Source organism: Takifugu flavidus, chromosome 13 (assembly GCF_003711565.1).
Source record: "Takifugu flavidus isolate HTHZ2018 chromosome 13, ASM371156v2, whole genome shotgun sequence".
NCBI classification, from domain to species: Eukaryota; Metazoa; Chordata; class Actinopteri; order Tetraodontiformes; family Tetraodontidae; genus Takifugu; species Takifugu flavidus.
Genome location: NC_079532.1, coordinates 12,176,520 through 12,194,021, shown reverse-complemented (window position 1 = coordinate 12,194,021; position 17,502 = coordinate 12,176,520). Strand labels below are relative to the sequence as shown.

The 17,502-nt window shown below is 44.4% G+C and overlaps 1 protein-coding gene across 13 annotated transcripts in view; it reads left to right on the top strand.

Annotated features, from left to right (window-relative positions):
* The window catches only part of mef2aa (myocyte enhancer factor 2aa), a 45,857-nt gene extending 29,341 nt beyond the window's left edge, over positions 1-16,516 (top strand). For 2 of the 13 annotated variants that reach the window (XM_057050934.1, XM_057050933.1), the window contains exons 4-12: positions 3,729-3,831; positions 3,926-4,059; positions 5,270-5,492; positions 7,074-7,133; positions 10,221-10,405; positions 11,407-11,430; positions 12,580-12,709; positions 12,857-12,980; positions 13,386-16,516. In XM_057050934.1, the coding sequence (XP_056906914.1) occupies positions 3,729-3,831; positions 3,926-4,059; positions 5,270-5,492; positions 7,074-7,133; positions 10,221-10,405; positions 11,407-11,430; positions 12,580-12,709; positions 12,857-12,980; positions 13,386-13,722 (1,320 nt within the window). In that variant the 3' untranslated portion in view covers positions 13,723-16,516. Of the gene's footprint in view, positions 1-3,728; positions 3,861-3,924; positions 4,060-5,269; positions 5,493-7,073; positions 7,134-10,220; positions 10,406-11,406; positions 11,431-12,579; positions 12,710-12,856; positions 12,981-13,385 lie in introns of all 13 variants that reach the window. The other 11 variants (XM_057050938.1, XM_057050936.1, XM_057050935.1 and 8 more) reach the window with 11 other exon arrangements.
* The last annotated feature ends 986 nt before the right edge of the window (positions 16,517-17,502 follow it).

Here is a 17,502-nt window from a genome sequence, read left to right as displayed (position 1 = left end):
AGAGGCTTTTATTTTTTTCCAGCAAAGACCACAGCACCACAAGGGGAAAGTGAAAACGGTGGCAGCGAAAGTCTTTAAGATGTTATGTAAGTGTGGAAATATTCCTTAGCAGATAAAGGCCTTCCTATCAGACACCCCTGTGTGCTGATTTCCTTGTACATTCACACTCAAAGAAGCCTTTTGATAAGCACATTAGATGGAACCGCCTGGGCACAATGGTGATGTCATGAGGATTAGCACGCTACCTTGCTTGCAGTGGTGGGTACAAGGGCCAGTACAGCAACGTGGTGCTGTAGGATGACAGGCTGGGAATCCTATCAGAAATGAGGTGAAAGGAGGCCACAGAGCAATGATGCAGTTTTGGAAAGGCACACATACATTAAACATTCATACCCGGCTCCTGTGCTAGCGTGTATTTTCATGCCACAGACTTGCATGCCATTGAAGGGCCGATAGTGAGAACTGCTGCTCTAGACCAGCACTGCGGAAGAGACTATAGAACCCGCCTCTTGTCCCGCTTCTTGTCTTCCCTTCAGCCATAGCTTTCATATTTTCGAACCTTAGCTTTTATGCCAAGCCACTTTCTCCTTTCTCCTTTCACCCTGCCTTCTATTCATGTACAGTACCATGCAGTACATGAATAACTAAAATGCAGAAAGCTCTCTTGACACAAGTGAGGGAGAACACCAGAGTGAAATTGTTTTCCAAGACTCACAGCAGCAGAGTAAATTGCTCAGGCCCATTTTACTGAAAGTACTTCTCAAGAAACAGGTGATGTAGGTGGCTTATGCAATGGGTTGAGTTTTATTTTTAATCTATGGAACGGTGTTTGCTTCAATCCAAAAGCAAAAATCTAAACTTAAAGCTTTAAAGGAAATGCAGGACCTCACAAAATGTAGAGGACACAGGCTTGATTTGCAGAAATCCCACCAAATTGTTTTTAGTTTAATATCCATTCTTAAAAGGTTGAAATGAAGAAAGTATTTTAAATCAAAATACTATTCGAGATTGCTTTACATTGATCTCAACCTTCTTGTACTGAGCATGCACCACTAATGTGGAGAGGCAATTACTCTGCTCAGTGTTACCCTTGGTTACAGTGAGGCTTGTTGTAAAGGCTCAGGTGGAAAGGATGGATAGATGTTTACCTCAGCATGAGGAAAAAGCATCTTTCCATGAAAAACATTTTTAGAGGTTGCAGCAAACTGCTAGAAACAAACTCCCGTCCACACACACGGATATGCAGACAATAGTGTCCAGTTGGTTTGACGTCATCAACTCATTTTCCTTTCAGAAGCCAAATATCTATCAATACAGGTTTGGACTGCTGAAAAAACGAGCAGCTGGGCTTGTTCCCACTCATCTTTGTGAGACTCTCAGGACCTTGTGAATATATAAAAGTTGCCTGCTCTATACTCTCTGCAGCATTCTCTCCTTAAACAAATAGCCCCTGTCTTTCATCAAAAATATGACTGCCCAATTCCAGTTTAGACCGTGTCATGACTAGCTCTACTGTCAAAGTTCCAAAGCTTCAAAGCATTTATTTTGCCCTTACTGGCTACTTTTTTACCCTTTTATCTCGGTCATAAGGTGTTATTCTATGTAGCGACTTGACATGTAAGAGCAGAGCTGATCAGCGGGAGTCGAGTGGCATTCCGGGCAACACGCTGTCCCTTCTACGGCCATGTCTTTGTGTGGCTGCCCCTGATTGGACAGCATGTGAAGCTAGGACTTGACAGGTGTTTGGAAAAGGGACACCTGTTTGGCCATGTGCTGATTTAGTGATCCATTTACAGGAAGCTGTGGCAAAGGGCTGTGGGACACCCCAAACATGCCAAGTGATTTACCAGAAGGCCAAACCGTAGTATGTAATAACATGCCATAGAATTTAACTCATCACCTTTCTAATCTTTTGCCAGCTATCTAGTGTACTGATTTCTGACATGTACAGAATCATGGGATAGAGTAGTTGTTTGTCCTGCATGTCCTTATCTGCTGCTATCTGGTTCCCACTCAACCGTGGCTGCAACCCTCCCCTAAATGGTTTGGGTCAGTGGGTGCGGTTGACTGAAGGCTAGTCATGCCTGTTGTGAAAGTAAAACAGCCCTGCCCAGCTCACACCGCCATGACCGACCAGTCCAACCACGATATTCCCATAATGAGCAGGTTGGAACTCAAATTTGCAGGTTGAGATTAGATCTTTTGCCTCATTGGCAGAGAGAGTGCATAGTTAAGCCGAAGTAAACACAGGCCTTTCTCGACCCTAACTAAAGAGGGCTCGTTCAGTAAACAGGAAATGAAGCAGCAAGGCGTTTTCTTAGAATGAGAGGAATGCCGTGGCTCTGTACCGCACTAAACAGCAATGCAGCTGTATGACAGAGGTAGCCATTCATTATCCAGCAGACTTCTCCGTCCCTCACTCCCCTGTGGGTATTGTGGAAAAGATGTTTGAAAAGATGTGGGTGCTTTCCTGAACGTCTTTATTGCCCAAGCAATGCACACATATGTTTTTCTCCCCCAGCCTTAATCACCATTGTTAACAGGAACGTCAGAGGAAGTGGCATCCTCTGGCTGTATCAAAAACCGTATTTGCGATACGCATGCGGCAATTGCACAGGACTGAGGAAATATAATTTACACTGAGGTTGGGGTGAACAGAAGCGGGTTAGCCGCATTGTCTGCACAGACCTAAATTTACTGTCACATTGTTGTCGCAGGATGTAGCAGCTGTTGAAGCCCACCCCTCCATTGTCACACGGAATTTAAAGCCATTCACAGTTTAACACTGTTGCTTTACACAGCAACACACACATCAAACACATGCAACACCCTCACGTACTTTCCATTTTTCTGGGTGACGAAGACCAGAAACAGAGAGGAAGTTCTCATTAGAGGATGTCTCTACCTTCCACTCTGACCCCGCCACAGGAGCCGGTGACCTTTTTGTAGACGCGAGGCCTCCGAGGAAGCCGACGGACGTGGCGTAGCCCCGCTGCAGCCTGACAGAGAAACCTGGGGAGCCAAACATAAATCATGTGTTGATGTACGCTGCCTTGATGTCACAAGCTGTCACATGCTGTCAGCAGGTCTTGTTAACGCGGCTATTCAGAGTTGAAATGAGGAGCAAGGAACAGTCTCTATGAGAGCGAGCACAAGGATGGTGTTGACTTTGATTTCTCACGAGTGTGTGCAGTTCTCATCCACCTTATTGTGTATAGATGCAACCCCGTTGCTTTTACAATAATTGGTCAATTTCATGCATAAATAGGCACCATTGATCACATTTGGTAATCAGTTTTATTCCCCACACTTATTAAGTTTGATACGATCCTTGGAGTGACAGCCACGATGAATCAGAGACTGGGAGGATCTGCAGTGGGATCTTCTTGTGTGGGGTTTCTTCCTGCTGGGTGGCTTACTATTGCTGAAACGTAATGAAAAACGCAAACACACATTCGCTGCAGACGGAGGTGTGGAGTGGCGAGGGCTGAAGTCAGAAGTGTAAGGCAGTAAGAGAGAGAAGAAAGGGAAGAGCAATATTTTCTAAGAAGGCATCTGAGGAGTGAAGGAGCAACATGGCTTCAGTTGAAACACCATTTAGCCCCGTGTTGGTGGAGCTGGGATCATGTATGAATGTGAAATATATAACTGATTTAAGAGGGAGCACAAACACAGATACACCCCCTGGTGCAATGTTTTTTCTATAAACTGTGCAAATTTCATTTCAGAAATTGAGAAACAAAGGCCATCATGACTGTGCTAGCCCCGATCCCGATGACTCTTTTGGGCACAGCCCCGTCATGGACGACCATTTTGGCAAACTAAACGAAGAAAGTGATTTAATGTACAAGCGCTGTGGTGTAAGTACATCTTTTTGCTGCCGTTTTGTGTTGATTGCTGTCTTTATGTTGATGTTCACTGCAGGCGCTAAACAAGAAAGAACACAGAGGTTGTGATAGCCCGGACCCTGACGCCTCTTATGTCCTCACTCCTCACACTGAAGAAAAGTATAAAAAAATTAATGAGGAGTTTGATAATATGATGAGAAATCATAAAATCGTAAGTACTGTAAATGCAATGTCTTTGCTTGGCTTTGTGGCTCAGAGGACTTTTTCACTCTCTTTTATTAATTTAACTCTTCCTCTTTTTGTTACTCTTCATCCCTCAATACTTTTCAAACGCAAAACTACTGCGGCTTAATTTCCCCTGCCCTCGACATGCATTTGATGCTCATGTTGATTTGGCACAGCCTGATAAGATCACACGTCTCGTGGACATCTCAGAGGTTATGTGCATCCACTGGAGATATTACGCCTATTAGAAATCAGATCGCAATCACTTTAAAAACACAAAGACCTTTTAAGAGCTGCGCATGTTTGGCTTACGTTAAGGTTGGATTATTTCCATCTCAAGCCATATAGACAGCTTATTTGTAGCAGTTTCCTTTATAATGTAATTTTATGCCGTCTCCTGTCAGCCTTTTGCTACGAGCATTAAGCATGGCTGTCTCAATGTGTTCACAGAATACAATAACCATCATTTCTCAGCTGACTCTCTCAAATTCCAAAAGCTCCTTTGTGATCTTATCGTGCATGACATCATTAGAATGCTGCAAGAACATAGTGCTTACTAAGCAGCCATTGTCTCTATGTTCCTGACACGAAGAACATCACTTCACCATTAACCAACTAATGATAACACCTGACTGGCTCACTGGGTAACACTGCGATGAAACGTCGTCACTGCCACCTGCCATTCTCACTCACGACTTGCGCAGTCAGCACATTGCAGGTGAATGCGAGTGAGTCACGATTCCTGTAGATGTGAATACCCACAAAGCCATTGCTGCGGCACTGAGAAACTTTGCAAAGCAGCGCATCGAAAGAAGAGAAATCTATCTGTGCTGACTGCTGCAATGCCCAGCTGATCAATCCAACGCATGTTTGTGGGGTTTTACTGGTCCCTGTGGTTTCTGTGTGTTGCAGTAGAACTGTCAAAAAAAACAAAAACATATTCTCGAAGGACGAGATGCAACGTATGATTTCACAGACAGAATCATTTATGCAAGTGCACTGTTGCATAGTGGCTGAGTTTCAAATTCACAACGGTACATTTTACTTCGACTGGCATCGCCTGTCTAATTATTTTGGTAATGCAGTGCTCATTCAGAGCTCATTCTACCCCGCATTGTCGATGCTTTGAAAAGTACACGTCGGCCCTCACATTGAAAGTGCTAGCGTGTAAATACCTGTGTCTCTGTCTTGTATAGCCGTCAGCATTGCCCCAGCAGAACTTCTCCATGCACGTGGCCGTGCCGGTATCCAATCCCAATGCCATGTATCAGCCAGGTGCAGCTCTGGGTAGCCAGGCCCTGGCAGCAGCTACAGCCTCCCTCAGTGACAATGGGATGCTGTCCCCTCCACAGGCATCTGTCCACAGGAATCTGGGCTCAGGCGGAGGTCCTCAGAGACCCACCAGTGAAGGCAGCGCAGGTTGGTGGTTACTTCCACTCTTACCTTAAATGATGAAACCGGTGAACGTCCCTGCATTTACTGTGTATTTACTCCCCCTAGCAATGCATTCATGCCGAGAAAACATACAAAATGCAAGGTGTTTGTTTATGTAGGCCTAATTTATAACCCTGTATAAATATAAGCTTCATTATTGATCAGTGATGCGACGATATATGTTGAAATTGGCTTTTGTCACACGTTTCACTTTGCTAAATCTTGGATCATTTTCTTTGTTTCCTCTTTTTAACTGTTTACTTTGGTTGTTTTCACACATACTGGTCAAAGAGCTGCACCAGAAGAAGACATTTTTTTTAGCCAGCATAGGGCCAGGATGTGAATGTTATGTTCACTTTGACCCGCCAACACTGCACTAGCACCAAAATCTTACCGAGATCAGCTTCTGCCTGTGTGAAAGCACCCTCAGATTAAGACTAATGTGTTATAAAGGGTTTGGGGATCATTGGCAGCGATCAAGATTGTTGCTACTTGCCAAATATGTCTGAACACCAGAGAAATTTGATGACCACAACATTGATTTATAACAGTTTGATGAGGACTGTTGGGAATGATGCGCTCTATACTAGACTGTAAGAAAATAGTGATCAGAAGTTGACTTTTCTTTCCTTTTTAATAATGATTTGTTTTTATGAAATTATTTGAAACAAGTAGACTTCTGTGGGTTTTGGAAAACATTGCACACCTGCTAACTTCTATCTATGTGTTCACTTCCCGCTGTTGCCCACTATAAAACCACAATGCTTTCTTTAGAGGTGTTGAGATGGTGAGTTTTGATGGAGCCGGGCTTCCGCCTTGCTCTGACTTCATATTGGCTACATAGAATGCAATGCTTAGAAAACTTTGCTTCAATTTTATAATTTTCTGTACTAGCATTGGAAAAAAGATGTCAGCATTAGCTAGTACTTGGATGACTGATCTGAAATCCAGCTTGCCTTTGTAAGTGAGGTCTGCTGCATGCAATAGTTTCATGTAGCAAGGTGTGTAACACACCATTCAGACATGACTACATATCAGGCTAACACCTACCCATTTGCCAGTGCTTAACTTAAATATATGTTTATCACAATATCTCCTGCTTTGTGATCATTTTCTGCTAGCTCTTTGAATTTTATCTCTTCCTTTACTGATTCATACTGGATTAAGTGCATTTGAAGGGCTGAGAAGTGTCCAGGTCCATGTTGCATACTAGCGTCGTGTGCTTTAAATTAAACACATCTCTTTTGAGCTCTTCCTGGCGGAGTATTCACGCGATTGTTGAGAGTTTCCAGTCGGTTCCAGCGTTCCAAGAAAATGAATGATTGAACGCTGGAGGTGTGTTATCATTACAGGATAATAAATTCACAATCTCCAACGTTTTAAGCGTAAACACTGTGTTCACCACAGCTTATTGTGGCCGTTCATGATCATATATTTGGAAAAGAGCACAGCTCGCTTTGCAAGATATGTCAACAAGACTTTTTCATGTCTCTTCTAGCGTTTCCATCACATGCCATGCTAGAAGCGTGCAGATGGTTAATTGTATCAATGTGTGCATCTCATTAGGTGGCATGCTGGATACCACAGACTTTTCAGTGCCAAGTGGTGTGGGCCCCAGCCCAGTGGGTAAGTCCTCCCGGAGAGATTCATAAGCTCTCTGTAGCTTGGTCCAATAGGCCTCCCACTTAGCGTGCGGGCTGGATAGTTGTGTGTCTATGTGTAATTGGTTCAAGCCAGTTGTCATAATCCTTGCCTGATAGCGTTCCCCTATACATTCTCACTTTGTGCTCAGGGGATTCAGTTTAGCGCTACTGAACAGAATAAATGCACAATATACCTGCAGAAGGCATGCTTGACAGAAGGCCGTGGTGCATTTATGCAGAGTGCTTTTTATGCTTGAACCCACGCTGCTGACTAATTGAAGCAGTTAGCCGCCCAGCTGTCTTTGGCAGGTAAATAAACGGAGGGTCGCCTTTAAACTCGTCACCTCTGAGCAGCCGTCCCTCCTCATGTTTCCTACCCTCTATTGACAGGTGCATCTGTTTCCTTCTGCCGTTCAAGCAGCCCTTATAAGGCTGGAGAGGGTCTGTAAGATGCCGGGACAAGCATAACTCGGTTGGCATTTGTAGCCATGACATCTAACTGAGTATTCTGTACACAATGACCGGACTGCCCGACACGGCTCCAGCGTGCTGTGTGAGAGGTGGAGACAGGTGGAGTTCAACTCTTTTATGTCACAGCATATAAGATTTCCAACCAAATGCCACCTGCTAATGGTCAAGGATTGCAATGACGATTTGGCTAAGCAGTGGGGATATTTGGTAACAATTTGGTTCTAGTAGACGATCACATGTTTGATTCTGGCAGAAGTCTGTGCATTCTGAGTTATGGGTGTGGTTTTAGGGTCGGGGTAGAGTTAGGGTCCTCTGGCAGTCAGCCTCTGTGATTTGGCCACCTAAGCCTGCTGCAGCTGTTGTTTGCACCAAGTGTGTAGCGCAGCAAGAGAAACCTTTTCGCCCTGCTGTCAGATGACCATTCCTGACATAGTCCCCATTTTTCACAAGCGGCAGCTTTGACCACAGCAGAGACCAAATGGGAGACGCGTCATCTGATATCTTCCCTTCTGCTCGATAGTGTCACCAGAGCGAAGAGATTACATGATTTTCTTTTTAAAAAACTACATTATCAACATCAGATTTACATCTATCAAGAAGGCACCTTTAGGTGTTGAGCGAATATAAACATGTCAGTAGTTAGACTACACTGTGAGCTTCTCTTACAGGGCAGGTCAAATCAGGACTCCTGGACCAGTAGGAATTTAGATGTAGGTTGTGGTAAATGAGAAGGCTTTTTTTATTCCAAAAGATTAGATGCATATAAACATGTTCCATGACAAATATGCTCGGGAAGATGTTGCACATGAACCGTTCACTTGCTCTTAATTCTTACTCTGTGCACAACAGCACGTGATGCTGCAAGTAAACATGTGATCTGTCCCTTGCTTAAAATGACAAGCTAATACTTCAGTTATAAACACAAGACCTTATGTAAGGACCCTTCTTAGGCTGTATTAATAATTCAGGGGAAGGGATAGAAACCAAACGGCTTTCAACGTGCAAAGTTTTCAGTGAGAGAGGATTTATTGGCACAGCCGATCTGTTAACGATGAAGAAGGCGTGTCATGACATCAGAGAAGCCCACTTTTCAGCAAAGGCTGTCGGTTTATGTTTAACTCCCAGGCGCCGTGTTATATTTTGGATTGAATTAAACAGCGCGCAAGCTAATCTTTTAGATTTCTTCCAGTAAAGTGTTGATGTCACGGCAGAAACAGCTGAATTAATATTACATTAATAGCATGCACACTGGCTGATGTGGCGAGCTCGGAGCCGAACGCAACGTGCCGTGCAGACATCTGTAACGGAATGTGCATCCCCGAAATGAAGAAAACCTTCATGCCGTCACAGATTTGGACTCATTTGCTTCTCAGGTTTCAGATTTGCAATGATGGCCGTGACGTTTCTGCTGCGACGCTGACCCTGCTGCGACGCTTTTCTTTACACCAATTTCTGTTTGCACCAGCTTCTAATTCCCTGTCTGCGACATCTTTGCTGTGTTTAATCAGGTTTGCTATTTTTAGGCCCTCGGACGTTCACCCTGCTAATTCTGCAAACATTTTCTTGCCAAGTTCTGTGTGATCAAAGGCAAATCCAATGGCCTGTACATGCTGTTGATTCAGCTGTGTGATACTATTGTCAGCATCCTAACTGTTTATTTGAATTGAATTGTTGCCATCCTTATCTGCAGTCAGGGGGGGCATTGTTTCATTATATTCCTGAGTGGGACCCTACGTATTGTGCGCACGCTTTAGGTTTCAGTGGGAGACCCAGGACACAATGGAGAAATCAGCAAGTTGTCGAAATGTCACCGATCTCCCGAAGCATTGCCAGATACAATTCTCTCTCTTTTCCCCTTGTTTTTTAGAATGCCGACTTGCCGTTATTTTAAAAGTGCATTTTCGTGTTTAAACTTAACACAAACAACGTGACTGTTTATTCTCTTTGTGCAGAAATGTGCTATTAACCCCTTTATTACAACGAGCACCAAACAGGTTGTTTTTCACATTATATAAGGTGCAGAAAAACTTTACAGGAAATCATCTGTGAGAATTTTCAGAGCAGAAATCACCTTGCGTATGGTATAACTGTCCGGCAACAGAGCTAAAACCAAGAGGGTGGAAGTTCCTGATGATCTAAGTGCCTTTCATACTCACTTTGCAAAGTGAGGAAATGACTAATGCCAGTGGGCTTCAAGGTGTGATTGTCTCTCATTTTGCTTTTGTTTGTCAGCACCATGTTAAAAACACATCTAGAGGACTTTTTTTTTTTTAATTTGACTATAATGGCTTCAGCTATTTCTTTTAAACAGTCACAGTACATTTATCCACGAACTGCTCCTCATCCCCAGATGCAAACAAGTGACTTTGATCTAATCATTCACACTAAAAAATAAAAGGCTCATCAATTTTGAAATGGACATTTTATTTTTGCAAATGCGCCTGATAATTATCTGAGACTATTAAAACTTCCCAGAGGGTCGGAAGCGCTTAACGTTGTGTGCAGTGGCGAGAAAACGGCGCTGTGCGAGAGGCTGTGAGTGTTGTCAGCCACGCTCGGTGGTTTGATGATGCGTTTCTGTCGTTGTGTACCTCTGCAGGAAATGGTTTCGTCAACCCCAGGGGCTCTCCAGGCATCCTCAGCTCCCCCAGTGGCAACGGCCTTGGTAAAGTCATGCCCACCAAGTCTCCACCACCCCCTGGAGGGAACATGGGAATGGGAAGCCGCAAGCCAGACTTACGGGTTCTCATCCCTCCGTCGAGCAAAGGGATGATGCCCCCGCTGGTGAGTAGGGAACACATGGCAGCACAACTTAAAGTGCGTCTGCTACAGGGCAGACCTTAACTCGGTGTCTTTATTTGTACATGCGTATCAGCATGAGCGGCCTGTGTCAAGTGCTGTCACATCAATAACGTGTGCCGCGCTGGTGAGGCTGCCGCTCTCTGCCAAAGAGGGACCCTCTACGCCTGAATCTGAGCAAAGTTCTGTTCGTAACGTTGCTGCTGTTCGAAACAGATGTTCCAGAAAGGTGTAAAGCTTTGCTCGCTGTGGGCGCCTCTGCCCTCCTCCAGTCGCCGTGACCCCGGCGGTTTGGAGCAGTCGGGCGCCGGCTGGAAAGTTTCTGCTCGTCTGAGGCCAGAGCAGTTCAGATCAGGGCTGCGGAGAGTGCCGGCTGTGGCAGGTCTGCAGATAGCCTGTCATTAAGCCATAATGGTATTAAATTAATCACATTTCAGTGTGACAGAGTGTAGATGAAGACTTAATCAGGGGCCCGGGGTGTGAGCCAGATAATATCTTGTCGCCCTTGTCGCGTCTTCCTGCCTCTATTGATTGAGTGTGGGTATTAAGACAGCCCTGGCCTGGTCACAGTACGGCACAGCGTAGAAGAGACGGAATTTAGCCTCAGCATCCCCTCGTTGAAGGAGGATTTGAACATACAGAGTTTTGTTAGCTCGCTACTGAAGAAGCCTCTTGTGTAATTTTGAGTTTTTATACGGTGATTGCTCGGTTGTGCTCACCATCAGAGGCGTTTTGGTCGGCCTCCAGAAGAGTTCAGCTGCCTTTTTGCCGCTGATCTTAAATCCACTGATTTTTGGCGCGAGTCTTTCTGCTTCTCCATCGCAGCGGTGGTTAAGCGAAGGCTCAAGCAACGGCCCGAAGACACGAAACGCTGACGTGCAAATGAAAAATATAGATCGATGCCACCGTCCTCCAGAGCCACCTACAGCCCCTCTATTTGTAACTCTGTAACTCTGCCTCTGTTCTTTTTATTCTGTTGAGGGCAGTCGGAGGAGGAGGAAATGGATTTGGTGAGTTCTGACAAAAGGTTTGGCAAATGGCTGAATGTGCACAGGCTTTCTGCAACCACACACGGCAGACTGCAGCCAAAGATCGCTCTCAGAGCTGCCGGGAACAGCCAAATGATGCATGTTTTTACGTTTGGTCTGTTCATTCCCTCACTGTTGCCACTCATTGAGAGTGTTTGAATAAAAAGAGTGTAAGATGAGCCAAGGTGAGTGGTTTTTTTACATTTTCCAAATCCATTTGAGTCACCTTCTCTATATTGTTGGAGTGGCAAAGGCGTGAAGTGGGCGAAAATATAAATAATTGATATTTTTGAAGGATTAGAAGATTACGTCATCGGAAATGACATCATTCTGGGAGATGCTCGGGTTCGGTGAAGTCATTGTCCGGAGAATGTTAGAACAATACAAGGAAGCCATCAACTAGATGATGATGATGATGCAATGGCGCTCCGACTGTAACGGCCGGCAGCTGTTTTTAACATTATATTCAGATGGTTTGCTCCAGCATTGTTCTGAAAGATGTCTGCTTTTGATTAGCCTAGTCTGGGCTGCACAACCCCACCGCACAGCCTAGGTCACCCTGGACGGTCACTTCACCACAAAACACACCGAACTGTCTGTGCCTCACCTTTAGCGCACGTGACGTTTGGAATAACCAAGCTTACACACTCCAGGGTTGTTGAGCATTAATCACTCACATTGTGTTGCACCGATCGGTTTGCTGTCCTAATAACCGCCTCCTGTTTTGTTAAACAAAGCATATTTCTTAAACAGACTGTTGTGAGACTAACTTGTTGTACTTGCAGCTGCACGTCAGTTGTCAGTCTTCCTTAATTATTCAGATTAAACAGGAACAACACTGTCCAATTAGCTTTATTCACATCTACACTTCAGACGCACCCATTAAGTGAAAGATCTGTCAAAACTGAAGAAACAAAATGCATTAATATTTTATTCTAAGTGTAAGACAACAGTCAGTAATGACCAGAAAATGGCTCGAATACAATAACGCAATAGCACCATCTGACGGCAGGTTTTATAACTACACCTCTCAGCAACTTCCTCCTGATACACTGGATACAGGTGAAAACGGTTGTAATCAGGCTGCACTGTGCTCATGTATTTTCCTTTATCATCATTCATGTTTTGCAGAATGCCCAGAGGATAAGCAGCTCCCAGTCCGCCCAGCCACTGGCAACCCCAGTAGTATCTGTTACCACCCCCAGTTTAGCCCCACAGGGCCTGGTGTACTCAAGCATGCCCACCTCCTACAACCCTGCTGGTGAGTGTGGAGCCTGAAACACAGCCCCCTTGGCCGGAACTGTTTGCACTGCGCTCTGCTGGTTCCTGATCTTTTCTCTGTGATATTGATATTGGAGCTAAAATCCGAGCGAGTTCTCACTGTGCACGGCTGCATTTGTTTTTACAGACTTCTCCCTGAACAGCGCGGAGATCTCCTCCCTGCAGGGCTTCGGCTCTCCAGGGCTCTCGCTCGGCTCCATGTCGGCATGGCAACAGCATCAGCTGGGCCAGGCAGCTCTTAATTCTTTGGTGTGAGTAACACAGTTTCAAACAAAGGCACACTCTCCAGACGCCCTCACATAAAAGCAACACCCACTGTGCTCTCTGATATCGTGCTGAATCACATCTCTGAATTATTCTAAGCTTTTCATTTTGTTTCAGCTCATATTTCTTATCTCCTGCGTCGTCTTGATAATGGAATTGTGATTCTGGATTCAGATTTTAATTTAAAAACACTTGAATTGATTTTTATACTAAACGCAAACTAGCTTGCGCTAAACCAACCAACATTTTGAGAAATGAAGTGTCTGTTTTTCTGCCTTTTCTGACAGTCGTATATGAAAAGGCAGGAGATTGATGGATAAATGATTACAGATTAAGCAGCGGAAACACTGCTTGGTGTCACATGTTTATAGGGCATCTTTTCTCGCCTGCAGTGGCGGAGGTCAGCTACCTCAGGGCTCCAACCTCTCATTAAACACCAGCCAGCACATCAACATCAAATCCGAGCCAAATTCGCCACCACGGGAGCGCGTCACCCCGTCCGGTTTCCCCCCTCAGCAGCCGCAGCAGGGGTCCAGCCGACAGGAGGTGCTGGGACGTTCCCCCGCCGACAGCCTCAGCTCCTCCTGCAGCTCGTACGACGGCTCCGACCGCGAGGACCATCGGCCAGACTTCAACTCGCCCCTGGGACTGGCCAGACCCCCCGTGGGAAACGAGGACAGGGCGAGCCCCTCGGTCAAGCGCTTGCGCATGGACTCATGGGTGACATAGAAAGTCCCGGTCAGGTCTCCTGTCACCAGCCAGTCAGGGAGCGGGAGGGGTTAGACGTGGAGAGAAATGAAGGAACAAGGGTCCTGAGCGCTAACATTATGATGCTATTATTCAACCCCATCGTGGCAAAAGCTGTGTGACAATTTCGAAACAAATCCAAATTTGATTCTCAATCGGATACTGGAAGATTTGAAAAATCTAAGCTAGCTGGAAAAAAGCGTATGCACAAGCACGTGGTACCAGGTACTTGGCGTGGTTCAGAAGAAGACTGCTGAGGAGAGATTATCATGGAAATTGTTAAACAATAGGCGGTAGATTATTGTAGTCACTGGTGTCAGACACTTACATGTAGTCGCTGTATTGCTGTTGTGCGTGCAAGTTGCAAACAATCAGAGAAAGCGGTGCGGCTCCCAGGCGGCGGACCCTTCCAACTCGGTCTTTCACGCTAGGACGTTTTAAAAGTCATGCTGTAACCAACCAGACCTTGATCTCCAGTGGCCTCCGGAGTTCATTCAAAAGTAAAGATTTACCACAGGTGAGACTTAGCGGCTAAACGAAAAAACGATAGCAAAAGAATTTAACGCAATAATATGATATTACTCGTTTTGTAATTTAAAAGAATAAGATATATAAATGTGCAATTAAGAAGACGCGAGCCTGTCCAGTTGAACTGGTGAGAAAATCAAAATGTTCACATTTAGTGTAACAGTTGATCAGTAATATAAGCCAAAGCTGTTATTTTGGTTCCTTTGTGTTTTGTACAGTTCCTCATCAGCTCACTCAGACGCACCATTTCTCTCCTCATTGTTTTATTTTTCAATCGTGCTGTATCGCATAGTCACGTTAAACCAAGACCTTGGACGGATATCTAAAGCCATGAGCGTTTGCTGTTCTGTTTGTACAAATTTGAGCCAAACGTGTTCCTCTGTTGTGTAAATACTGACTTTAATATGTGTCACGGGGGTGCGCGTACATGCCGAACGCACCCTACCGTCGCCCCTCGCAAGAAAAGTCTATTTTTGTGGATTACAGCCAAGTTTACAAGAGTTAGAGCCTGGAGAAGTAGACAACTCACTGGTTCATGTTTGCTGTTTTCTTACTTTCACTGTAATCGCTGCAAAATTCAGTCATGCATAGGAACAAAAACAAAAATCTCCCATACATTTTTTTCCCCATTCTTCATCATGAAAACGTTGTCATGACAGTGCTGGGAGGATGAGGTTCCTCTGTTTTCATATTTGTAAAGGCTGATCAGAAGGCTGAGGGAAATTGGTATTTTTCCCTCCTATTTTTAGCGTGTTAGTTGTACACCAGCTGCTGCCCAATACTCTGCCAACAATCAGACCCAAGGCCCCTCGCCCAAGAACCCTCTATTGTTGCTACAGGCAGCTCTGCCACACGCAGCTCTGCCACGGTGGCCGCTGACCCTTACGTAAAAAACCATCACACCCGCATGCGTATGTAAATATGTCAGGCTACCTATCTAAAAATCCCCCCCTGTGGTTTCTTAATTGGCTAAAAACGCCCTCCGTCAGCCAGTCACAGCAAGGCCTACAAAACAGGAGAGTGAAAACCTGAGGTCGGCAACGCTATCACACCTCACAGACAGGAAGCAGGCCTCCGCCCACCTCTGCAGCTGCTGCTGCTGACTTCAGCTGCACTACCGACTGCTCACACTTGGAAAGGCATCACGCTGCATTCGCCTGCATTTTCCTGTGTGTGTGTGTCTGAGGGTTTCTGCTCACGCCACCGCCTCCACATACAGATGATGATGTCATGACAGGTTCAGCCAGCGAGGAAGACGAGCAGCAGAGAGTAGACTGTTACTTATCCTGAAGTGCCACACCTGGAAAACAAGCCACACAGATGTTTTATTGAGTCGATGTAACACTCCTGGGGCAATCTATTCATGTTCAATTACATTCACACACACACACATAGCTGGTGAAAATAGCAATAATATTTATAAATATCTACAACACAAATTTGCCTGCCTGCTCTGGCAGCACCTCCTCATAGTCGAGCACATATTTAAGCACTTAATTACGTATCAGGGAATTTTGTAGTTTCTACAGTATATGCACAGTTTAAAATGCCTTATCCCAAAGAGCAGTTACACTATTTTACTCAACCCACAGCTGGAGCAGACCCCCCCCCCCCCCCGTACCTCCTCTCACAGCGGACACACACAGCAAAACGCAGCGTGAATGCACCGTGAATGCACCGCGATGCGTTCGCTCCCTCGGTCTCTGTCCAAATTGTGCACAATTGATGAATGTGAAAGGAAGCAGGAACGAACGAACCTTTGACTTTTCTTCACTTTGCTGTGTGAGAGTACACTGCTTTGCTTCATGGCTTTTATAAACAGAACTACATGTTTGGTAAGTGTTTGTAGTTGATAGTTCACTTAATTAAAGGAGCTGTTTTCGGTTTGAATGCTCAGACCGTTTGGCGGCACAAGCTGGACTTTGTTGCCAATAATGAAATTATTTGTCTCAAACCTGAAGGAGATTTTAAGTTAATCTACATTTTGATTTCCCTTGAATGTGTTATTTTATTTTTATCATACAATAAATATCCAAGTGAACTTTTTATTAAACGATTAAGATACTATGCTAGATATTGTTGTACAAAATTTGTATTCACAAAAGTACAAATATTGGCTTTTAATGTGTAATTTAGGTTTTCTCTCTCTTCTTCTGTATAAAATAAACAACTCTTGCATAGAATTTGTTCTGTGAAGTCCCAAACAGTAGAAATTGTCAACTTTATTAAACACCTCAGTGTATGCTCAGTCTGAACTCACCGTCTATTTTTTTCCCAAATGGCTCTTGTGTGTCACCATACATACCGACCATCATTAACCTCCTAAATGAGCTCTCATCACACAGACATCATTTATCAGTAAAGTATTTGGCATTAGTTATATAATAAAACACAGCTCCGGTCTGCAGAATACATAAGTGTTAGTCAAGGACTATAAACAAACTACTTTAAATTTAACACAATTTCAAAAGCAATAAAATACCTATCAGCAAATGCGTCTTTGCATGATTATATCTGGTAGTAATTGAAATAGGTTTAGCCTTTCCACAGTAAATATTGTGGGAAAATGTCCTTTTATTCTGTATGTAGTTACACCATCTGACCAGCAGATGGCGGTGTTACACAACATGATGTAACTACATAAGTTTCAGCCAATTAATAATAAACCTCATGTCAGTTTCTGCGTTTGTGTCTTCATGCAATCCTTCATTAAGGTAAGTTAATTTGCTAACCTGAAAGAATAATATAATAAATCACATCCAGAAGTATTGAAAAGAAGCGCTCATGCTAAGATCAAACAATTGATATTTTTAGTGTAACAGAATAGACCTATAAAACTATTTCTTTAGTTAGCTTTTCGTCAAAAATACGTCTGTATAAAGTCACACTTGCCAGGACACAGTGTATTCTGCAGCTTTTAATGGTTATTTTTGCTGTTAAACAAAAAACAGCGTGTTATTGAGTGCTATGAGGTAGTTTAGAACCACACTGAGCAGTTGACAACCTTCACATTTTCTGTTTTGTTTTTTCCTCCCTTGCACGGGCATTACTAGATTTATCCCCCATCACGTGTTCCAGGCTCTGTGTCCAACAGACCAGCTGTGCTGCAGGGTGGAACATGCCCGGGGTGCATGTGTAAGGGTTTAGAGATGTTTGGGTTGTGCAAGAAAAGGGGGCGACAGGCCACCTGCCACAGGAGCTTGCCCCCTTCAGAGCCTGAGCCCTGCCTTTCAA